Source organism: Natrix helvetica (assembly GCF_964273705.1).
Source record: "Natrix helvetica genome assembly, chromosome: 10".
Classification (NCBI taxonomy): domain Eukaryota; kingdom Metazoa; phylum Chordata; class Lepidosauria; order Squamata; family Natricidae; genus Natrix; species Natrix helvetica.
Window position 1 is genome coordinate 4,018,730 of NC_138561.1, and position 25,277 is coordinate 4,044,006.

General features: G+C 45.6%; 1 protein-coding gene across 1 annotated transcript; it reads left to right on the forward strand.

Moving 5' to 3' along the window:
* Nucleotides 1-99: 99 nt before the first annotated feature.
* Nucleotides 100-23,925, forward strand: COQ9 (coenzyme Q9; the record flags this gene model as incomplete). Its single annotated transcript, XM_081963049.1, is given in 10 exon segments — nt 100-141; nt 143-224; nt 2,845-3,004; nt 3,521-3,656; nt 4,804-4,946; nt 5,164-5,248; nt 9,935-10,039; nt 15,910-16,065; nt 22,226-22,279; nt 23,325-23,925. Coding segments are annotated over 10 exon segments (999 nt in total). The 3' UTR covers nt 23,361-23,925.
* Between the last annotated feature and the right edge of the window lie 1,352 nt (nt 23,926-25,277).

Here is a 25,277-nt window from a genome sequence, read left to right on the forward strand (position 1 = left end):
GCGCGCGGGGTGGGGGGGCGAGCCGGGGGGCCTAAACGTCAGCGGCGCCTCGCTCCCTCCTCCCTCCCCTGCGCGAGGAGGCCACGCCCCGCTCTATAGATGGCGCCCGCGGCGGTTCGCCCCGCCCCTTTAGCTCCCCCTCCGCTCGTCGCCAGACTCAAAGATGGCGGCGGCCGCGGCGGGGCTGAGGCGGTCGGCCCGGGGGCTGCTGCGCTGCCCGGCTGGTGAGGTTCTCGGGGGGGTAGGGGAAGAGCGCGGCTCGGGCCGGGGGGAGCGGGCGGGGGGGGGAAGGATGCCCTCGGCTTCCCCCGCTCCGGGATAGGCGGGACCGGGCGCCCCGCCATTCAGGCGGGAGGAAGGGAAGGTGAGGTGAAGGGCGTGGGAGGCCCTTCAGCCCGGCTTATTTGCATACATCAACCTAGGATGCCCCCTTGAAGGGAATCCGGGGCGGAGCGAATTGGGACTACACCCCCTATCATCCACGGCCGAGGGGACTGCAGGGCCCTTCATCCACATAGTTTCCCTGTGCGCCCCCAGTGCGCCTGCGCGGTAGGTTGGACTGAGAGTCCCCCCCCCCCTCCTTGCAACTTGGGGGCCCTACCAAGGCGCTCTCGAAACCCGCTCCTCTTGACAGCCTGGACTGCAATACCCATGAGCCCCAGCCGGCAGCCTGTCAGAGATTCTGGGTTTGGGAGTCGAGCTCTGATGGTTCAGATCTTCTCTCATCCTGGAGTTTTGCTATCCAAGGAAGGAAGGAGCTTCTTTTGGTCCTGGAGCAAAGTTGGGTGGCCCGGATTTTCTTGCAGTTTTTCTCACTCCTGAATTCGGAAGCAGTGAGAATGCAAAATGGCAGCCTGTGCCCAATGCTTTCTTCTTCTTCTTCTTCTTCTTCTTCTTCCATTCATTCATTCATTGATCCTATTAGACTTCGGTCCCCTCGCCTCCTCTCTTAAGAAGCTTACAGATTTTCAGAATGGCAACGAGGTTACAGCTAATGAGTATATAACCATTCAATAAAACAACATGGTCATAAATAACATCATCACAGAGTCAAAAAACAAAATGAAAACACTCCTGAAGACAATCCTCATTATCCCCTTAGCTTCAAAAGATTAGCGATCTCTCTGTCTGTCTGTCTCTCTTGCTTCCAGGTTCATTTGTGACTCCTGGCCACTACCTCCAGCTTTGTTGGCAAGGTTTTCAGAAGTGGCTTGCCATTGTCTCCTTCCTAGAGCTGAGAAAGAGTGACTGGTCAAAGGACCCCAGCTGGCTTTGTGCCTAAAGGCAAGACTAGAACTCACAGATTTCTGGCCAGCTGCTTCTGAAATCTTGCCAAGAAACCTGTAGGGACTTGTTTTAGGCAGTCTTCAAGAACCAGATATGATTGAATGGAAGAAAAAAACAACAGCAGCATTTGGTAGAGCAGCCAAGGATGTCTGGGAAAAGATATTCAGGTGCCAGGATACTCGGGATCAGAAGTCTGTGCCTGGTGACACTATAAAGCAGGGGTGTCCAAACTTGGGAACTTTAAGACTTGTGGACTTCAACTCCCAGAATTCCCCAGCCAGCCATGCTGGCTGGGGAATTCTGGGAGTTGAAGTCCACAAGTCTTAAAGTTCCCAAGTTTGGACACCCCTGCTATAAAGTAATGTTGGAAGAAATGTCCTTCTGGCGTCAGTTCCAAGTGGTGAGAAAGACACTGGGAACATGGTGGCTGCTTGGAAAGATGGTTTAATGGTGAACAGGACTACTTGGCTTGAGGTCCTGGGCAAAAAGACACATGGAGTGGAAAGAGAGAGAGATAAGAGATTTATATTCTCTATTGCGATTTGAATTTGAGCTTGTATTCTGATTGGTTGTCAGACTCCCATGGGACTTTGTAGATTGTGTTTTTGAGTCCCAAGCTTGGTTGAGTCTTGCAGGGTGATGATGTAATGAAAGGGCTTTAGGCAATTCCTACTGTGGCTCTGCCTGAAGGAGATAGATCTTTATTATGTAGACTGGCCCAGGCCTTAATGGCCCATTGACAAAGGTGGTGGTGGGTGGGCTGAGTTTCTGCCTCCCTTTTAGGGGAAATATTCTGCCCTTTTAATATTTCCTAAAATATCTCATTTTCCTAGGAGAGGGGTGGGTGCTAACTTCCTACAGTAAATTGGGCTTAGAAGAAGCAGGAGAGGAAGAGTATTGGCATATATAACATGGTGAAAGGTGGGATGAGGGACAAGGTAGATGGATTCAATTACAGTAACAGTGGTGGGAAGGTAACAACATTCTGTGCGCCTTCAGTGTTTAGTCATGCCGGCCACATGACTACAGAGACATCTTTGGACAGCTCTGGCTCTTCGGCTTTGAAACGGAGATGAGCACTGCCCCCTAGAGTTGGGAACGGCTAGCAAAGATGTGCAAGGGGAACCTTTACCTTTTACAGTAACAGTATGTGCACTGTTGAAGGATCAGGTTGGAGACCAATCCTCTTGGGGATTGCTAGGAGGAGGTGATGCTGACTAGATGGATGGCACATAATCAAGATTCAAGGAGAAAGAATATTTTAATGGGACTAAGGCTTTGTAGATAATTCCAGCCTCATTTGTAAGTCATTACTGGAAGTAGCCTTTATTAGATAACTTTCTTTGGCGTGTTATGAAAGAAGACTTTGATTTTTAGACAATACTTGTCTGGCATATCAGTGACATATTTGGGGTATACATATGTCTTACTCTTAGGCAGTGTGATTTTGTGCATAGGCTTTGGCTTCGAATTCTGAAATATATAAGGGGGGGGGCTTCACAGCATACAAGAAGATCCATTAGGTTTGTGTGTTACTCAACTAATTTCTGTTTTCAGTCTTTCGAAGGCAGCTGTATCAGTCTCAGCGGGCCTTCCATCCTGCAGTGGCACTGCAAAGAGCTTCCGAAGAACAGAAACAGCCCCACTTCCCACCTCCCAGTCAGCAATATTCAGCATATTCACCCATAGATGAAAAGCATCCAAGCTCACACCCCAGGTAATTTGCATAATTTCTGTCCCAAACGACCGTGCGCTTTCTTCTTTCCCCAAAGTAGCAATTCTTTGCTTTGGGAAAAGTATAATGAACACATTTTAGTGAGTAATTTAGTAGCTGGCATTCTTCCATCTTACTCCGAGGATGTTGCAAAGCAGCGTTCAAATTGACACCTGAGCGATGTTGTGAACCAAGAATCTCTAGAATGATTGGGTGTGGTCTTCATGCCCTTGTAAACATTGATAGATAAAGGCTGGCTAGATTTACAGAAATGCTAAGTCATAATGTGGTTTATTTGATGTATGTCTTAACTTTTTTGTTAAAAAAAAATCAAAGATGCCAGTAATAATGTAGCCCAAAATACTGTGTCTAAACAAACTAAATCAACCATTTATCAAACAAAGGCATGCACTGTTTCATGACGGCATCAGTTATAATTGGGAAAAAATAACAAAAGCTTTGGACTTGTAGTGTTTAAAAGTGCTTGTAAGACATACCTTCCTATGTTTTTACCCCTAGCTACACAGATCAGGGGGGTGAAGAATCGGAGGGTCACGAGAGTGAGGAGCAGATACAGAATCGGATCCTGACAGCAGCTCTGAAATTTGTGCCCACTTATGGCTGGACAATGGATGCAATTGCAGAAGGAGCTAAGGTCTCTATCAAGAGAAGCAGCATGTTAGGAGATCCGTGATCAGAGACCGGAGGGATCTGTGCTTTAGCATAACTAAGTTCCAAATTCACATTACTGCCGTTTTTTCTTTGAGAATTTTTGGGTGTAGAACTTTGAATTCTATTCAGAATTACTTTTTGGGGGTATAAGACGCACCTTTCCTCCCCCCCCCCTAAAAGAGAGTGGAAATGTTGGTGTGTCTTATAGACAAAATGTAGCTATTTTTGGCCTCCTGAAGCGAAAATGGGCCGTTTTTTGCAAAAATGGGGGCGTTTTTGCTTTCCCTCAACCCCCTGAACACTCTGCAAGCGTCAGCAGGGGTGGGTAAAGGCAAAAATGCATGTTTTTGCGAAAAATGGCCCATTTTTCACCTGTTTTCCACAAAAATGGCATTTTTGCTTTTCTCCAGCCCTGCTGAAGGCTGCAAAGTGCTTCTGGGGGCCATGGAGGACAAAACCTTTTTTTTCTTACTTACCTCTTTGAAATCTTGGTGCATCTTATACACTGGTGCGTCTTATAGTCCGAAAAATACGGTAACATTTTAAACTCCTTGTCAATAGGATTGATGTGCAGGAAATTTCTGAGTCTCACCTCTCAGTATCCCCCATTTTAGGACATTTTGCTTGCTGTTTTTCTCCAGCCCCCTGGAGCACTCTATAAGCATCCTAAAGGCTGTTCATGCCCTTTTTTTGACAAAAAACAGGCCAGTTTTTGTGGAAAATGGGCTGTTTTTTGCTCATTTTTGGCCCACCCCCAGGAGTACTCTACAAGCCTCCTAGAGGCTATTCATGCCCCTTTTTTGAAGAAAAACGGGCTGTTTTGGGGAGGTTTGCAGAGTGGAAAAACTTTTTTTTTAATTTGCCTTTTCAAAACCTTGGTGCTTCTTATACTCAAAAAAATACAGTTGATCTTTTTAACATTGGTTTTATTGGGTTCTACTAATCTAAATGAAATGACGGTATACATTTCTAGTCGGTGTATCAAATGCCACATGCTAAAATAAACAAGCTTCCCAAAGATACGTTGTGCCAAATTAGTGCTATTTCATTTGTAACCCCTTCCTGTTTAAAGTTGCAGAAATTTATTTCTCTGTGGGAATTGTTCAACTCGACTTTTCTCCTCTCTTCAGTCCGTAGGTCTCTCTGTTGCTGCAGCAGGGCTGTTTCACAATGACGGCAGCGAACTGATTCTCCACTTTGTGTCCCAGAGTAACTCCAAACTCTCGGAACTTCTTGAGGAACAGCACAAGCTGGTACAACTTGGCCAACTGGAGTGAGTTCCCAGGCAGAGGGAGGGAAGGGGGGTGGGCTGCGTTTAGCCTTCTAAACCAGCAGTGCGTGGGAATGGTAACTGCATTGAACACAGGAAGGTTATTCCAGAGGAGGGGGCTCTGGCAGGTAACCTGCCTCTGGCATCTTGAGTACAGACCTTGAGCGAGAGAGAGAGAGACAAGAGCGAATTGCACTAAATCATTCTTCTCTTTTGAAAGGAAGAAGAAAACAGACCAGTTTATAAATGATGCTTTAGAAGCCAGGCTGAGAATGCTCATTCCATTTATTGAAAAATGGCCTCAGGTATAAAACTAAACTGCTTTTCTTGGTATTTCTTGCAATGTTCCTAGATGATCTCTGTGCATTTAGAAAAGAGCATGTCGATGGTTTAATGCTTCTCTATTTAATGATCCAGCAGAAAGAAATTACTTCTTTTTTCTCCCCTCTTGTGCGAAGGAACTCCCAACCCCAAGTCCGAACGGATCTTCTTTTCTTGTTTGGATGGATCCCCGAAGATAAATAATAGATAGATAGATTAATAGATAGATAGACAGACAGACAGACAGACAGACAGACTCTATGCCTCTGATTATAAAACCAAGGATTGTGTGTGTGTGAGAGAGAATCTGAGATAGATAGATAGATTGATTGATTGATTGATTGATTGATTAATAGAAAGATAGATTAATAGATAGATTGAAAGATAGATAGATAGATATAGATATATTGATAGAGATAGATAGATTAATAGATAGATAGATTGAAAGATAGATTAATAGATTGATATGATATGATATTTATTTATTTATTTATTTATTACTTGAACTTATTAGTCGCCCCCTCTCCCCACAGGGACTCGGGGCGACGTACAAAGGTATTATATAGCGTATAGAGGAGGTAAGAATAAATAAATAAGTTACAATACTTAAAAAGTTAAAACCCCAGTGAAATTAACCCTTAAAAACTAAAATTACAATTAAAAATGCCCTGGGCTGGGGAGGTTGTAGAGTTATGCCAGGTCAGCTAGTCGAAACAGGTAGGTTTTCAGCTTCATACGGAAGGAGCGAAGGTCGGTTGTAGTTCTGATGTCTGGGGGGAGGTCATTCCAAAGGGTGGGGCCCACTACAGAGAAGGCCCTACTTCTGGGCGCTGCCCTCTGGCACTCTCTGGAGGACGGCACCCGGAGTAGTCCCTCTCTGTGTGAGTGGACGGGTCGCAGGGATGTATGGGGCAGGACGCGATCCCGCAGGTAACTAGGCCCTGTGCCATGGAGCGCTTTGAAGGTGGTAACCAGTACCTTGAAGCGCACCCGGTAGACCACAGGAAGCCAGTGCAGCTCGCGCAGGATAGGTGTTATATGGGAGAACCTCGATCTCCCCATAATTACCCGCGCGGCTGCATTCTGGACCAACTGCAGTCTCCGGGTGCACCTCAAGGGGAGCCCCATGTAGAGAGCATTACAGTAGTCCAGGCGAGACGTCACCAGCGCGTGAGTGACTGTACGCAAGGCCTCCCGGTCCAAAAGGGGCCGCAACTGGCGCACCAGGCGAACCTGGTGGAACGCCCCTCTCGCCACGGCTGTCACATGATCTTCCATAGACAGCCGGGCATCAAGGAGGACGCCCAAATTGCGTGCCCCTTCCACCGGGGCTAATTGATCATCTCCGATGGTCAGCGATGGCATATGCTGGTTGAACCGGGAAGCCGGAAGCCACAGCCAATCTGTCTTGGAGGGGTTGAGCCTGAGCCTGTTGTCATCCATCCAGACCCGTACGGCTTCCAGACATCGGGACATCACTTCAACAGCCTCGTTGGGGTGGTTTGGGGTGGAAATGTACAGCTGAGTGTCATCAGCATACAGATGGTATCCCACCCCAAAACCACGGATGATCTCACCCAGCGGCTTCATATATATGTTGAACAGGAGAGGCGAGAGGATCGAGCCCTGTGGGACCCCACAGATAAGGGGCCTCGCGGTCGACCTCTCCTCTCCTGCCAACACACATTGCGTCCGGCCAGAGAGGTAGGAGCGGAACCATCGTAATACGGTGCCCCCGACCCCCAACCCCTCCAGACGGCGCAATAGGATACCATGGTCGATGGTATCGAAGGCCGCCGAGAGGTCTAATAGGACAAGGATGGAGGAACAACCCCCATCCTTTGCCCTCCAGAGATCATCCACCAACGCGACCAAGGCTGTCTCCGTGCTGTGACCGGGCCGGAAGCCGGACTGGCGCGGGTCTAGATAATCAGCTTCTTCTAGGTGACGCGGAAACTGCTGAGCCACCACACTCTCAACAACCTTCGCTAAGAAAGGAAGGTTGGAGACAGGACGGTAATTTGCTAGCTCCGTTGAGTCCAGAGAAGGCTTCTTGAGCAGGGGCCTCACCACCGCCTCTTTCAAGGCGGCTGGTAAAAGGCCCTCACCCAGCGAAGCGTTCACCAGCTCCAGTAGCCAGCCTCGTGAGCCCTCCCAGGAGGCCAGTACCAACCAGGAGGGACATGGGTCCAATAAACATGTAGTGGCTCGCAGTCGCCCGCGCAACCTGTCTAAATCTTCGGTGACAACAGGGTCAAACTCCTCCCAGCATGGTCTCTCAAGACTAGCTTCAGACGTCCCCACTGGAGCACTGAGGTGGGTCCATCCCCTTCGGATCCGATCGATTTTATCCTGCAGGAACTCTCCAAATTCCTCTGCCCGGCCCAGTAATGGGGGGTCCCGCTGCCCCTGTGACAAAAGGGAGCGGGTCACCCGAAACAGGGCGGCAGGGCGGTTCTCCGCGGACGCTATAAGGGTGGCACAATACTGACGTTTGGCCACTCTTATTGCCACAAGGTAAGTCCTTACGTAGGCTCTTACTTGTGCTCGGTCGGATTCGGAGCGGGAGGACCTCCACTTGCTCTCTAGGCGTCTCCTAAGGCGTTTCATTGCCCTTAGCTCCCCGTTAAACCAGGGGGCCCGGGTAGAACGTGGCCGTCGAAGAGGCCGCAAAGGCGCCACCCGGTCTAAGGCACCGGCGGCCGCATTATTCCAAGCGGCTACCAGGTCCTCTGCCCGGGGGTGGGGCAGGTCTGCAGGAGGTGGCCCAAGCTCTGCCTGGAACCTATCTGGCTCCATCAGACGCCTGGGGCGGAACCATCTGGGATAGTCTGGTTCCGCCTCCCCGCGGTGAGGAGCAGCGCCAGGGAAGTCCAGCTGGAGAAGTGAGTGATCTGACCATGACAGGGGCGTGATGACTAAATTCCCTCTTCCCAGATCACTCGTCCACTGGTCGGAGACAAACACAAGATCAAGTATATGGCCTCTCTCGTGTGTGGGGTCCTGAACTACTTGAGTCAGATCCATGGCTGTCATGGAGGCCATGAATTCCCGGGCTGCCCCGGATGCCTCTCCCGTCGATGGCAGGTTAAAGTCCCCCATCACTAATAGCTTGGGGGTTTCAACCGCCATCTCCGTGATCCGCTCGAGGAGCCCGGGCAGGGCCGCTGATGTATGGCGGGGAGCCAGGTATACTATCAACAGGCCCAGCTGACTCCCTGGGCCCCATTTCACACCCAGAGACTCACAACCAGAAATCTGCGACACAGTGAATTCCCTCGGTGCCAAATCTTCCCGGATGATTATCGCTACCCCACCACCCTTACCTTGGGCCCGTGGCTGGTGGAATACACGGTAACCTGGAGGGCACATTTCCCTGAGGGGCAACCCCCCCTCTGGGCCCAGCCAGGTTTCCGTTATTCCTGCGAGGTCCGGCTCCCCCTCTGTGATCAAGTCACTGATGAGGGGGGCCTTATTAATCACGGACCTCGCATTACATAACATCAGCCTAAGGCCCAGGTTCTGCCGATCCTGTCCACCTAGCCTGCGGGGGTTGGTACAAGCGACCGGGCGTATCCAGCGGCCCCGGTCTCCCAACCGATTATATGTTCTTCTAGTGTCCTCGCGCCCACCCCTCCCTACGACCGTCGCAATTGGAATTCCCCTTGTAGGAATGGTGTTTTCTCCCACCCCCCTCACTCCGCTCCCTTCCGTCCTGACCCCACCTGTTGACCTGGCTATGTCCATATCCCAAGGCAAAGTAGCTCTCCCCCCCTCCCTGGAACCCCTTAAAACCTTTAAAAAACATTTTATTAAAAAACCCCTAATCCCCCGCTTCCTCCACCTCTCTGGGTTAATAAACCCCTATATGATATGATATGATATGATAGACAGACAGACAGACAGACAGACAGATAGGAAAGAGTGGTTTAATGGCAGAGTTGCTAAAACAGGAGTTTGGAAACTCAAATCCACCCGTAGCCATAGGAGTTCTCTGGGGAAGTTTGCTCCTGTCCCTCTTCTCAGAGCCAATAGAACAGTGTTTCTCAAACTTGGCGACTTTAAGTCCTGTGGACTTCAACTCCCAGAATTCCCCAGCCAGCTATGCTGGCTGGGGGATTCTGGGAGTTGAAGTCCACAGGACTTAAAGTCGCCAAGTTTGAGAAACACTGCAATAGAACATAGTGGCAACAGTGCTGGACTAGGAGCAGAAAAACCCAGGTTCTAGCCCCCCCCCCCCCTCCCAAATCACAGAAGCTTCCTGGAGACTTTGGGCAAGTCCTTCCCTCTTGATGCCAGAACCAGGGTGGGGTAGCAATGAAGGGACTGCCCTGGGAATAGGGAGACCCTGGTTCTTTAGATCAAGAAGCATTTGGAGACTTTAGGCCCATCATTCTCTTCAACTTCAACTCCCCGAATGCTGGCTGGGGAATTCTGGGAATTGGAGTCCACAAAGCTTAAAATTGCCAAGTTTGGAGAGCCCTGCTGTAGAATAAAGGAGGAACTTCCATCTCCTTGGCCTAATTTATCTTATTTGGGTATCCGTTTTGGTATCTTTGTTCATTTCTCCCCCTTCCTTTCCCCGTAATACTTAGAAGAATAAAACAGCTGGAGCGTTGGAGGTTAAGAACGGTCCTCTTTGCTTAAACCATTTCTCTGCTTTTCTTCAGGCGATGAGTCTGTTGCTGATGCCGCACAATATTCCATCCAGCTTCAACCTGCTCGCCACCATGGTGGATGACATCTGGCACTATGCAGGGGATCAGTCCACCGATGTAAGTCTGAGGAGGGGGGGGGGGTAGCATTTGGGATTTAGAAAGGCCACGGGGAGGTTTGAAATACCTGCTGCTTTGCAGGGCAAACATATTTGGGGCTTTCTTTGCGGGGGGGGGAGTACAGTTCAAGATTCAAAGGAGGTGGGCACAGGACATGCATCTTCTGGGTTCACATGTTGTGCTAGACTCCCATGGCTTTGGCTTAATATATTGTAAAGCGTGGCTTAGGGCAGAGGGGGTCTCCAAACTTGGCAACTTTAAGACTTGCGGACTTCCTTCCAGAATTCCTCAGCCAGGATGGCTGGCTGAGGAATTCTGGGAGTTGAAGTCCACAGGTCGCAAAGTCACCATAGTTGCCCACTCCTGCCTTAGGTGTTTCTCAACTTTTGCAACTTTAGACTTCTGGGGATTCTGGAAGTTGGAAGTCAACAGATCTTGAAGTTACTAAGTTTGAGAAACACCGGCTTAAAGAAGGTAATACCTGTCCACCTGTTAACAGCTGCAGTTGCTTAGTTCCTGGTGCAGCTCACCTTAAAATGATGCCCAGCAGAAATGGAAGCAATATGGGAGATTAGCGGGCTTGGTGTGACCTCATTCAGGGCTAGAGAAAAGTTCTATCTCCCACCTGCTGGGTTCAAGCTGCTATGGACTGCAGGGAGCAGACATGTTCAGGCTTCTTGTAATTCAGAGTAGTCGTTGTTTCTAATTGTCCTGGCAAACCTGTTCTCCAGGAAACGTATAATTAAGTGAGCTATTGTATGCAACACTCATGCTTCGTTTCTAAAGAGAAATGGGGTTAGGGTTATGAGCAAAAGACAAGAGCAACGGGACATCTGTTAATCCATAAGAGTGTCTTGGGGATCACTGGTACAGATAGTCCTCATTTAGTGACCGCTCAAAGTTACAACGCCACTGAAAAAAGTGACATGGCTGTTTTTCAAACTTACAACAGTTGCTGAATCTTTTCTGACCAGCAAAGCCAATGAGGAAGCCAGATTCACTTAACAATACGTTGCTAACTTAAATAACTGCAGTGATTCACTAAGCAACTGTGGCAAGAAAGGTTGTAAAATGGGGCAAAGCTCACTGAACAGCTGTCTTGCTTAAGATCATAAATTTTGGGCTCAGCGATGGTTGTAAAATTGAGGACTACCTTCATCAAGGCTGCCCTGGTCCTAGATGAGAAGATGCATTTTGTTTTATAAATTGAAATCACCCGTTTCTACTCTACTCTACTCTGTCGTGATGGATCAAAAAGGGCTGCGTTTCTATTTTGGCCTGTCTGTCTTAATATTTGTGAATCACCCTTCCTTTCTTGAAGGCATCTAAGGGGTTGTGTAATGCAACCTTACAAAAACCGTGAACGCTGCCAAACTGTAAATCATCAGATCGAAAAAGACAACACTTTTACAATGGGTTTAATTCTGCCAACGAATAAATCCGTGCCGCATTCAAATGTTCATCTTGGAACGGGTAGGCGTCAGCAAATAAGGGGCGAGGTGGGGTTTTATCTTAGGGCGGGTGTCGGCAACCCGCTGTTCCAGAGCCACATGCGGCTCTTTCATCCCTCTGTCGTGGCAGAAGGATGAAAGAGCTGTCGCCCTGTCACGGTGCTGGCGAGCGGACGGAGCCTTAGTGCGGGAACGAAGCACCCCTACACTTTCCGAAACAGCGTTCCGCCTTCATCACGGTGCATTTGCTGTCGCTGCCTCCGCGGCCTGCCCGCTCCTCTCTTAGCGCTTTGCGCAGCAGAGTGAAATTCAGCACACTTCCCAATGGGGAAGACGGGGTCCCCTCCTTCTGGAGCCCATTACGACGCGGAGCGTTGGCGACAGCTTGCTCTCGCCTCCTGGATATCCATTGCTTTTCCTGCAGAGTCGCCATTGTTGCGATGCCCCACCTCTCTGCTGGCCAGCTGGTCTTTGGCGAGCTGCTCCTGGGCTCGTCAGCCTCTGGATGTCAGGTTCCCACCACCCAGCACCAGTTCAGGGGTTCCTTCCCCCTCCCTCCCCTGGGAAAGAGAGAGAGAGGGAGACTCATGTGACTGGGTGGGAGTGAGTGATGTCAAGCTGGCCACGCCCACCCAGATTTTGTGGCTCCTGGTGTTTTCTGTGGGAAATGGGTCTAAATGGCTCTTTGAGTGTTTAAGGTTGCAGACCCAGAGTAGAACCGGGCATTTGCCCGTTTGAAACCTAATCCTGGTCTTCAGGTTCCCTCCATCCAGGATGGAAGAAAAGGAAAGATTCTGCTTGGAAACTTTTTTAAGCAGTTACCTAAAATACTCCGTTCTTAATGATGAGAGCCATTGGATTCTCTTTTTTGGGGGGGCTGGAAATAAAAACAAAGTAAATTACTTCTTAATTAAAGCAATTAATGAACTACTTGACCTATTATAAAGAGAAGAAAGAGATAAGAAGAGCTTTAGCAGGTCCTTTTAATAAATGGTTTTAATAAACCTGTGCCAGAATAAAACAGCAGCTACTGCAGTAACAAATAAATGGCACAACGGACAAATTAAAGGAATAAAGCAGAAAGGCAAATAAAAGACAGAGATCACACCAGGAAGCTAAAGTTTTTTTCTGAGACTATGCAAATTGTAGTGGAGTTTTTAAGAAATTCAGCTTCCACAAGACAGCCTGCTTTTCTTTTTTTATCCTTCTGCTGTTTTGGAAATTAGGGGGGGGACGGGACCTTTTTTTAATTTTTTGCTGTTTCTAATTTATCAGTGCAGCGCTTTGGGGCAGCACAAGACGCAGCATTTATAGAACTGAAAATGTATGCCTTTTCCCCACCCTGGATAGCATGGAATGGAAAGTGAAATCTGCCCGGAAACTACAGACTTGCTTCCAAGTTACCTGTCTCTGTCGATTCAATTCGGAATAGAGCTGGAAGGGACCTTGGAGGTCTTCTAGTCCAACCCCCTGCTCAAGCAGGAACCATACACCATTTCAGACAAGTGACAGTCCAGTGTCTTCTTAAAAACCTCCAGTGGTGAAGCACCCAAAACTTTTAGAGGCAACTTCTGTTCCACTGGTTAATTGTCCTCGCTGTTAGGAAGTTTCTCCTTAATTCCAAGTTACTTCTCTCCTTGATTAGTTTCCATCCATTGCTTCTTGACACGCCTTCTGGTGTTTTAGTAAATAAGTTAGCTCCCTCCTCTTTGTGGCAGCCCCTCAAATACTGGAACACTGCTATCATGTCACCCCCTTCTTTCCTCTACACTAGCCATAACCAATTCCTGCAATTCTTCATATGTTTTAATCTCCAGGCTCTTAATCATTTTAGTTGTTCTTCTCTGTACTTTTTCCAAGTCAAAAGTCAGCAGCTTCCTTTAAAATCAAGCTTTAAAGAAAGCTGTTCGTAATTCTGTGGTGCCACAGAAATCTGGGTGACTTGTAAAATAACACTCCTTCCCAAGCAGTAGGAAATTGCTGATAGGGTGTCTGCTTTTATTTGCTTTATTTATTAAATGTACATGCTACCCAGTGCCCATCTCAGCTGATGAGCGACTCTGGATAGCTGACATCATGATAAAACAATCAAATAAAAGAATTGAAATGTTAAATCGTGCATTCAAAGCTTTAACCAGCCTCTCCCTTCTGCTCTAGGGAATGTAGCTTGTAGCCTCTCTCCCAAAGAGGCAATCCAAAGGTCTCCAGGGTAGAGAATCTGCAGTGATAGCAGGGACATACTACCATTAGATCTGTGCTTTGAAGTAATGCAACCACAACGTGCAAAGCCATGGCCAAAAACGCTTCCAGCATCACCGAAGCAAGTGCAAAGCAGCCTATTCCTTATTGTGCCTCTTTATATGTATGTAGATTTTTCTTAGTTAAGTTTCTGTTGCACTTGAAGGGAATTCTGGATATGGCTCCTTATGTCTATTCGCCATAGATAACTTTGCAGTAGCTTTTCTGGCAAAGCTTCTGTTCCTCTTCAGCAAACACTTTTATGTTCAGGGTTATAGTGCAGTGCACTAGGGCGGTTGTAATTAGTTCTGTGACAGAAGTAGAGAGAATTAAAATTGAATAGAATAGAATAGAATAGAATAGAACATAGACTGGACTAGACTAGAATTAAAATAGAATAGAAAGAATAGAATATAGACGAGACTAGTCTAAAATAGAATAGAATTAAAATAGAATAGAATAAATATTTGAATGAAGTATAGACTAGACTAGAATTAAAATAGAATAGAAAGAATATAAAGAATAGAATATAGACTAGTCTAGTCTAGAATAGAATAGAATTAAAATAGAATAGAATAAATATTGGAATGAAGAATAGACAAGACTAGAATTAAAACGGAATATAAAGAATAGAATAGAGATGAGACTAGTCTGAATAGAATAGAATAAAAATAGAATGGAATAAATATTGGAATGAAGAATAGAATAGAATAAATATTGGAATGAAGAATATAATTAAAATAGAATATAAAGAATAGAATATAGACGAGACTAGTCTGAATAGAATAGAATAAAAATAGAATAGAATAAATATTGGAATGAAGAATAAAATAGAATAGAAAATATAATAGTATAACAATTGGAAGGGACCTTGGAGGTCTTCTAGTCCAGCTCCCTGCTCATGCAGGAGAATCTATACCATTTCAGACAAGTGACTGTCCAGTCTCTTCTTAAAAACCTCCAGGGATGGAGCGCCCATGATTTCTGGAGGCAGGCAGTTCCGCTGGTTAATTGTCCTCACTGTTAGGAAGTTTCTCCTTAATTTCAGGCTGCTTCTATCTTTGATCAGTTTCCAACCATTATTGTATCGAGAGTATTGGGTTAATTGTGTTGCATTTCGTGTGTAAGTGATTATAGAGTCATAGCCTCTTAACAGCAAAGTCTTGCCTCCTGTGGATTCTTTCAGACGTCTGTTTTTCCATGACGTTTTCTAGAGTATGTTTCTTAACTGGCCAGAGACAAAATTATCTGGCCAGACCTTGCGGGGATGTGTTCCTTGCCAGATGCGAAGATTAGGGCCAGCTTGTTTTTCAGCTCAAGTGAAAAGTACCACCGTCTGGTCTTCTCTCCAGACCAATCAAAATCAGCTGGGACACATCCAGGAACTTAAGATGGTTTTTATTTGGAAATTCAGCAAGCTCCATTTCAGGATAATATTACAGTGCTTCTGTAATTTCTCTCCATGACTTAACAGGAGCAATATTACACCATGCAACATAAATATAACATTTCCATATTAATTGTGGTTATTTTTAAAATTATTTTTCAGGTTTGTAGAACTCACTTTTCTTGATATGTTCAACCAGAAATCTAAATGTATGTCTGTTAGGGATGTAACCCTAGGCTTGGCTTGGCAATGTATATAAGCTATGATTACTTTACTGTTACTTTAAATGTTAGAGAGATGTAATTGGCTTGTTACCTCAAGCAGCTATAAGAGGGAACCAGAAAGGCTGTTAGCTTTCTGTTTTGTTAGAAGCTGGTTGGTGTATTTTGAGGTATTGTAGTTTGCAACTGTTTAGCTATACTTTGTGTGTTAGACTGACTATATTGATAACTGAATGGCTGAACTGAACTGTATATGTGTATGACTTGGACTGAATACTTCTATATTTCTACATAGTAAACTACTATATTTTTATACTATTCAGTGTCTCTGTATGCTGGTTTGTGCGTGTTATTCCACATCACTCTCATTACGCTTCTCTCTGCATATTCGCTCTCCCAACGGGGGGCTTAATTACTTAACAATGTCTCTGTGTGTTTTTATGGAATAGACCTATGACACTCCAATTGTGATTAGAAACATGGGTAGGAGTTTCATATCAAGGCAGATTGCAAAAACCTTAATTTGTTATTGGGACCCGCATCTTCTGAGTCTCTCAATTCCTGGTCTTGCAGATAAATTGGTACACTCGCCGAGTAATCCTGGCCGGAATTTATAACACCACAGAACTGGTCATGATTCAGGATTCCTCCCCTGATTTTGAGGATACTTGGTCCTTCCTATCCAACAGAGTCAGTGATGCTATGAACGTGGGCCACACAGCTAAACAGGTGAGTTATAATAATCATCATCATGAATTTATGACCAGCTGACCCTTGTGCCACGCAGGTTTTCCAATGAGATGATCAAGCTCTCTTCCCCCCACCCCTCCACCTTCCAAAGTCACAAAAGTAACCAAATGTCATTTTGTTTTCCGGCTTGGTGTCCTCCAAAGGCTGGCTGGAAATTTTGGGAGCTGAAATTCCAGCCTATTTGGAGGGGAAGCCGCAATAAACCAGGTAATTTTTGATCAAGCGCATAGATTTAGTTTGATTCTTTTTGACCTTGCCCAAACAGTGGAAGCCTTTTTCAACCCCTTGAGGTAGAACAGATCAGGAAACAGGCACCAGAATGATTAAAGCTGGAACCTTCAAGGGACTATGGCAGTGATGGTGAACCTATGGCATGCGTGTCGCCAACCGCACCATCGCCAACTGCTCTTCTGGTTTATGTTGTACACATGTGCACTGGCCAGCTGATCTTCGCACGTGCCAGAGCACCAAAACCAGCTTGAAAACGGCCTCCAAAACGCCCAGAAAACAGCTGTTTTAGGGCCATTTTCAGGGTGGTTTTGGACCGTTTCTGGGCCATTTTTCAGCCCATTTTATGGTCATTTTCCATGGCATTTTTGGCCCAAAAAAGAGTCTGAAAACATCGAAAAAATATCCTGAAAATGTCCCCCAAAACCGGCCTGAAAAACACCCCCAAATGTGGAAAAAACAAGCACGCACGCACTGGCCAGCTGATCTTTGGGTTTTAGGGCTCTGGCGCATGTATGTGCTCACATGCACGCATGTTCCGGTTTGGGCGCTAGGTACCGAAAAGGTTCGCCATCATTTCACTATAGTAACAGAATCTTGAGAGTCTGACGGGCTCTTTCGTTCCCTCTTTTAACAGAGAGTAAATAGAAGGTGAGGCAATCTTGATCTTCCTTCTTCCCTTTTCCTGTTTTCCTGGGCTAGGTTCACGTTTTCCTAATGGTGGTTGCATCTGTTCATGAAGGCCATCTCCATGATCCTTTTACACACGCTTGAGGTTGGGGGAGGTAGATGAAACACTTCCTGGGAAGACGGGTGGGGAGCAGCAGGGACCAGCAAGCCGGAATGGGACAACCGGCTGCAGGACAATTCAATTTCATTATTTCAAATAATAAAAAAAATATTTTAGCTTTTGTCATTCACATTTCATTTTGCCCCTATTTTGGCATCCTTTCTTAAATAGCAATAGCACTTAGACTTATATACCACTTCGCAGTGCTTTGCAGCCCTCTCTAAGCGGTTTTTCAGAGTCAGCCTCTTGCCCCCAACAATCTGGGTCCTCATTTTACCCATCTCGGAAGGATGGAAGGCTGAGTCAACCATGAGCTTGGTGAGAATCGAACTCCTAGCAGTGGGCAGAGTTAGCCTGCCATACTGCGTTCTAACAGAAAGGAAGGAAGGAAGAAGGAAGGAAGGAAGGAAGGAAGGAAGGAAGGAAGGAAGGAGGAAGGAAGGAAGGGCAATAGCACTTAGACTTATATACCACTTCGCAGTGCTTTGCAGCCCTCTCTAAGTGGTTTAGAGTCAGCCTCTTGCCCCAAACAATCTGGGTCCTCATTTTACCCATCTCGGAAGGATGGAAGGCTGTGTTAATCTTGAACCTGGTGAGATTCGAACTGCCAAACTTCTGGCAACCAGCAGCAGTAACCCGCAGTACTGCATTCTAACCATTGCGCCATCACGACTCTCAGCTCCATGATTCTATTCCACTATTTCTTCGATATTAGTGCAACTCTTGTCCTGCAGAAGTTCTCCCACGGCAAGTTGTTGTAGACTCCCAGCAAGCTGCTAACTCAAAGCAGGAGGTGGGGACAGGGTGCAAAGTCCCAGGGGATATCTGGGGGGGGGGGGGGGAGAGGTTTGATCTGCCCAGCACTCCACTTTCTGATTTCAGCACGTCTATCACAATATATCCTGGACAGAGGGAGAGAAATGGTAGCTTTACATAGCAGGTGCTACACAATTATTGTATGCCTTTGCATAATGATACAGGGCTCAACCTCCCTCACCTCCATCTTGCGAGCAGGAAAACTTCTTTGCAATATATATGGATTTTCATATAAGAGCTCCAAACCAGAGAAAATGTGCTCCTTAATACTTTTGGCACCAGAAAATGGAAACTTAAAGAAAACTGCTTGAAAGATGGGCAGTAATAAGAGGAATGTGATATTTTTTTAAGTGCTTGGGACACCATGTGCCAGAAACATTTGGGTAAAAATAATACTACCGTGTTTCCCCGAAAACAAGACATGGTCTTATTTTCTTTTGACCCCTGAAATAAGCGCTTGGCCTTATTTTCGGGGAGGCCTTATTATTTTTGAGGTGCAGGAGGCGGCAATCGTGGTCACCTCATGGCTGCTGCTGTGTTGCAATATTTTTGGGGAGGGCTTATTTTAGCGCATGCGCTCAAAAGCCCCATTGGGCTTATTATCCAGGGAGGTCTTATTTTCAGGGAAACAGGGTAAAAATAATCTATGCGCTTCATCAAAAATTACCTGGTTTATTGCGGCTTTTCCCTCCAAATAGGCTGGAATTTGGGGAGGGCTTATTTTAGTGCATGCGCTCAAAAGCCCCATTGGGCTTATTATCCAGGGAGGTCTTATTTTCAGGGAAACAGGGTAAAAATATTTCAATAATGTTGCTTCTTAGCAGTGCTACTAGAAGTTTCAGGCTTTCCTTCCTTCCTTGAGGGGTAGACTGATCTCATCAGAGATAAATAAAAGGAAACTTCCTTTTTTAAAAAATGGCATAAAATATCTTTCCCCCACAACTTTTCAATTTTAAGGTTAACACGGATACATTCGGTGCTATAGACAAGGACTTGTAGAGTTGCTTTGATTAAGATTAGCTATTAAACAGAAAATCCAGAAGAAATTGGGAAAAGAAATTCCAGATAGTGCTGGTTTGCTAGAAATGAATAATTTCTCCCTTCGAGGGGATGATGTAATTTAACATCCTCCTGGAAGTTTGTGGATAAAAATATTTTTTTCTTGCCCAGCCTGAAGAGTGGAATAGCTGTTGGGCCTTCCCTGAACAGCACACAGAAAAAGGAATCTAATGTTAATTTAAGCTAAGACATCCATCTCCTACTGAAGTAGCACGCGGTCATGAACTGGGCTATCTCCTTTTACCTGCATGGATTTTTCAACCTTAGTCCACAGCTTCTCTTTGGTCCCATCTTCCAGTTCGGCCCTTGTATTTTTAAAAGATTGAAATTTTCAGCCCCCCAAATAAAGGACATCTCTGTGTCTGTGCGGCAGAAAAGCAAGTCGTGTGTGAAAATGTGGATTGATCCTCTGGCATTCACAGCCCATTCAGAAAGATGGCACATGATCAGCCTTGCGTGAAAGCTGCCCCCATGCCATGGTGAGACTGCCTGTGCTTCTGTGGCTCATCACAAGGGGTTGCCCTTCCTCCCAGAATTTGGCAGTACGTGGTTTTGTGTGTGCTGCGTGGAGGACTTTTGTCTGTCTGTCTGTCTGTCTATCTTTCTATAACTTTGTCTATCATCTATCTATCTATCTATCTATCTATCTATCTATCTATCTATCTATCTATCTATCTGTATCTCTCTCTCTATCTCTATCATCCATCCATCCTTCTTCCCTCCCTCCCTCCCTCCATCTATCTCGCCTGTCTGTCTGTCTGTCTATATGTCTGTCTGTCTGTCTGTCTGTCTGTCTCTCTCTCAGTCTGTCTGTCTGTCTGTCTGTCTATCTGTCTATCTATCTATCTATCTATCTATCTATCTATCTATCTATCTATCTATCTATCTATCTATCATCTTATCTATCTATCTATCTCACATTTATCTTGCCACAAGGTAACCGTGGGCATCTTATAATATTAAAAAGATAAAACCACATAAATAAAATAATACAAAAGGCAATACACAGTCATAGCTAAAAGATGGGGAGGGAGGGAGGAGGATGAGCAGGGGGAGGAGGTGGGGTCTGATATTAACCTATCAGCCACCTCCAATGGGAAGCCCCTCCTTTGGAGCCTCAGCCAATTAGCAGAGCCGGGTCTTTAGGTTCCTGCAGAAAGTCAGGAGGGTTGGAGGGGACCTGACTCCAGGGGGCAAGATGTCCCAGAGGGCAGATGCAATGGCAGAGAAGGCCCTTCTGGACCCCACTAGCTGGAATTCTCTGACCAGTGGGGCCCTCAACATACCTCCTCTTCAAGCACGGATGGGGTTGACCAATCCCAGGGGAAGCTGAGGCAGTCCCTTAGGTAACCTGGACCTATGCCATGAAGGGCTTTAAAGGTGATTACCAACACCTTGAATTGCAAGATGTGTGTGTTTTACTCCATTTAAAAAAAAAGGGGGGGGGGAACGACGACACACTATTCAGAACGCTTTATTAAGCCTCTGAATTAAATCAAACTAATTTGCTTGGCAATCGTCCTCTGTTGGTTTCTGGCAAGTCCTCTTTTGGGTCACAGCAGTAGCCCCAGAATTAATCTATTATATTTCACCTCCACTTGTGACTGTATGTTTGGGGATCCTGCTTAGACAATGAGCTTGAAGCTTCTCAAATACCTCCAACCAGATAAGGTGCTTGGTTGCTTCTCTGGAACAGCACCATCCTGCCCACATCCCACTGTGCCTTTAAGATACCGTATTTTTCGGAGTGTAAGATGCACCTTTTTTTCCTCAAAAAAGAGGCTGAAAATTTGGGTGCGTCTTATACCCCAAATACAGCGTTTTTTGCCTCCCGAAGCCCCGCCCCTTCACCCAAATGGCCGTGCATAGCCTTTAGGAGGCTTTCAGAGAGCTCCTGGGGGCTGGAGGGCAGAAATGAGCAAAAAACAGGCCGTTTTTAAGCCCCCCCCCCCCCTCATCCCCAGCAGCACTCTATAAGCCTCCATAAGGCTATTCATGTATTTTTAAAAAACGGGCCGTTTTTGGGAGGTTTGCAGAGTGCAAAAACTGTTTTTTTTTCCTTTTGGAAAGCTCTTTAACTGATTGATGAGAATTAGATTGATCAAGTGCTGTGCCAGCAGAAACAAAGTCTTAGGTGCTGCAGATTGTCAGCGATTTCCTTCTCCAGCACATGGATAAATACACCTGGAAACATCTACCTCCCTACCTACTATCTCTCTCCCTACCTACCTACTGTATTTCTCTCTCTTTCTCTCCCTCTGTCCCTCTATCTATCTACCTACCTACTTTTTTTAAAAATTTGCCTCTTCAAAACCTTGGTGCGTCTTATAGTCCGAAAAATACGGTAGTTTGTGTACAGGTGGTCCTCAACTTACAATCAATCTCTTAGTGACTGATTGAAGTTACAATGGACCCAAAAGGTATTTACGACTTAGTTCTGAGGTTCTGATGGCCACAGATCCTTCCCGTGATTCCATGACCACATTTTGGGCTCTCCGCAACTGGCCTGCATTTGTGGTCGTTTGTGGTGCCTTGTGGTCACGTGACTGCAAAGCGCCTGCTTTTGGTTTTCGGCAAAAATAGAAAACAATGCGTTCGCTCAATGACCATGGTGTTTGCTTTGCAATGACTGTATTTGCTTAATCATCATCTTCTTTTAATGACCCCATAATCCCTTGCGGGCTGGAGGCTGGGCAACTGAATGGAGCTGGTTGTTTACTGGCCAGATGCCTTTCCTGTCTCCAGGACAGAGTTCCCCCCCCCCCCCCAACAGATATATTCTCACTGTGCCCAGAGAGAGAAATAATCTGCCTCTACCTAGGATCAAACTCAAAAGCCTCCTGATTGTGAGATGAGTGTTCCTACTCCACTTCACCATTCACTGCATTCGCTTAATGACGGCTGCAAATAAAGGCCCTACCATTGGGTCACGTGATGGCCTGCTTTGTCAGGTGTGGTACAGTCGTACGTCAAGGACCGCCTGAATGCTTGGTGGGAAGTACTGGGACTTCAGCACATCAGGAGAGCACCACTGTGGCTGGATTTAGTTTAGTTTAGTTTACTTTATTGTCATTGCACCTTGTACAACAAAATTAAATGCCATCTTCAATGTACAATGACAGTTCAAGTTGTGGTTGTTAAGGAATCATGTGCAGCATTTAGGATGCTTCCCGATTGCTTTCCCCCCGAAACGTAAAAGCTGGCTTGTAGTTGAAGTTTTCCATCTCTGTGGTTTTATTCCTTTAGGTTAAGGCAACCGGAGAGGCCCTCCTTCAGGGACTTATGGGCGCCGCTGTTACTGTGAGTAATTCCAGACACGGGATTTTCCACGGCTTTTGCTCCGAAACAGTCTTTCCCTCCAGAATGTTTCTGCTGTTACAGAATGGGGAAAAAAACGCAGCAGAGCAGCATGGTTTCTTTAAAAGGGTTTGGGGGTGGGATATGTGAGCTGCCCTAAATAATGAATTCTTCCGAAATAATTCCCAGGGATGAGTAGTTTCAGCAGAATGCTTTTCATCTCAGAAGGATCTGTGCAGAAACAGATAACGTGCAGCAAGCCCCTTCCTCTGAATTGATTTCCCAGTTAATTTAAAGGAAGAAACATTCCTTTCTTTTAATGGGGCTAGGTGACTTAATAGCAGAATGCAGGAAGGGTTCTTGAATTGCAGCCTAACATTTTGTTAAATTCCTTAGCCAGTTTACTCAAGAAGTCTAATTCTTGTGAGTTCTAGTCCCACCTTAGGCATGAAAGCTGGTTTGGTAATTTTGAGTCAATCACCAGGAGATGGCGAGTTCTAGTCCTGTCCTAGGCATGAAAGCTGGCTGGGTGACTTTGGGTCAATTACTAGGAGATGGTGAATTCTAGTCCCATTTTAGGCATGAAAGCTGGCTAGGTATTTTGGGTCAATCGCCAGGAGATGGTGAGTTCTAGTCCCGTCTTAGGCATGAAAGCTGGCTAGGTAACTGGGTCAATCACCAGGAGATGGTGAATTCTAGTCCTGTCTTAGGCACGAAAACTGGTTGGGTGACTTTGGGTCAATCACCAGGAGATGGTGAGTTCTAGTCCCACCTTAGACACAAAAACTGACATCAAATATTGTATTCCTGGTTCCCAAAACAATCGCCAGGTGTTTGGGGGATCCCTTAACATCGGCTATGAACTGAGATGCCACTTTTGGCAAATAGATGGTTTTAAGCAGTGTTGCTTGAATCAAGCAGTGTTGGGAGGATCACTATCCCGAAATGACAAACAGTATCCTATTTTGCATGCTTGCAGCTTCTAACTTTCTCATGGTCTCCCTCCCCCTTTTAAAAAAAATGTTTCGTTGTTTTTGTGTCTTGACAGTTCAAGAATCTCAGTGGCCTGAGCCAGCGCCGATGAAGCAGAATAGCCATTAGTTAGGAGCCTTTGAGCATCTCTTCTGAGACTAGCAAAGAAACGGTGTCCTGTAAATCTCGTCACAAGAACATGAAACTGTCGCTTATTCTGTACCACCGTTAAAACAAACACAGCAGTCCATCTGTCTGATGCAAAAACCTTTGGATTTTATTTTTGGAGCATGTGGAATCGTTGGCCACCAATTGAAGATCTATTCGACCAACGGCGACCTAAAAAATTAAATTCTGTTTTTAACCAAAGATGGGTTTCTTTTGAGAAAATGATGGAAGGGTGATAGAAGTATTTGGGGTTCAAAATTCTTTTAGAACACCCTTCTTTTCATTTTCTCCACCTGGACCTCTTAGGGTGTCTTAGCCACAAACAGACTTAGGTTGTATTGGTGGAATTGGCTAAATTATCTCCCAGCATCAGTGGCAGCTCTTCTCAGTTTAAAACCCAGCATTCTGCTCGGCTGTTTGTTGACAGTGTATTTATGATACTCTTGTGAATATATATTTTCCTGTACATTTGGACACGTCTGTATGTTCATTAAAAATAGTGAGCATTTTTCAGTGTTACTGTTTACCCTTCCTGTAAGAACAGGGGTGTCCAAACTTGGGAACTTTAAGACTTGTGGACTTCAACTCCCAGAATTCCCCAGCCAGCCATGCTGGCTGGGGAATTCTGGGAGTTGAAGTCCACAAGTCTTAAAAGTTCCCAAGTTTGGATACCCCTGCTGTAGAACAAGAGAGATGCAGGAGTATATACGTATGTCCTTGCAGAGAAGCGAAGTAGTCCTCGACTTAACAACAATTCATTTAGTGACCATTCAAAGTTACAACGGCACTGAAAAAAAGTGACTTATGGCCGTTTTTCACACTTATGACAATTCCAGCATCCCCATGATCAAGTGATCAAAATTCAGATGCTTGGCAGCTGGTTCATATTTATGACAGTTGCAGTGTCCCCAGGGGGGTCATAGGGTCAGCTTCTGCGACCTCCGACAAGCAAAATGAAGGGAAAAGCCATATTAATATTAATATTAATTTTATAACTGCAATGATTCACTTAACACCGGCACGAAAAGTTGTAAAATGGGGCAAAACTCACTGAACAAATGTAGCAACATAAATTTTGGGCTCACGTATCCTTAAATGGCTTCCTGGAAAAAATGAACCGATCACCTTCAAATTCTGTTTAATGAAGGTATCTATGGAGATTCTCAGTTCTCCGCATCCTGGTTGTCCCAAAGACGCTTTTTTAAAAGGCAACTGGACTTTGTTTTTCCTTGAAGATGCTTCACTTCTCATCCAAGACGTTTCTTCAGTTCCGACTGAATTTAATGAAGGTAGTCACAAAGAGGTGTAAATTTTTCCAAAAAGGCAACTGAAAATTCTTGGTATTTTCTTTGAAAACATTGTGGAGCTTGGATGAGAAGTGAAATGTTTTCAAAGAAAATGCCAAGAATTTTCAGTTGCCTTTTGGAAAACGCACCTTTGGGACCACCATGACCTGGATGACTGAGAATTTCCATAGCCATTTTAGTGAAGGTGGTTTACACAATTACTCAGTTGATCAGAGTAATTTCCTGAACTCTGTTCGATTTTCAGCCCAAACGTATCTAGATCACTTTTTAATTGAATTCCCGCGTTTCTTGAATGTTGGCTCTCAGCTTGCAACAGAATCTTTCATTGCAAAACGGTTACAGTTCAGACCAAGTCTTTAAATATTGGGAGAGGTTTTTGTGGGACACAAGCTGAAAATGTTATGTCATAATTCTGAATATGAAAGAATCTTCCATGGGAATATGGGAAGGTTGATCCATCTTTGACCCGGCATATCTCTCTAGAAAAATCCTTGCAATTATTTCTGGGATTCTGTCCATTAGATTTGGGATGTTATTAAGCTTGTTTTGTTGTT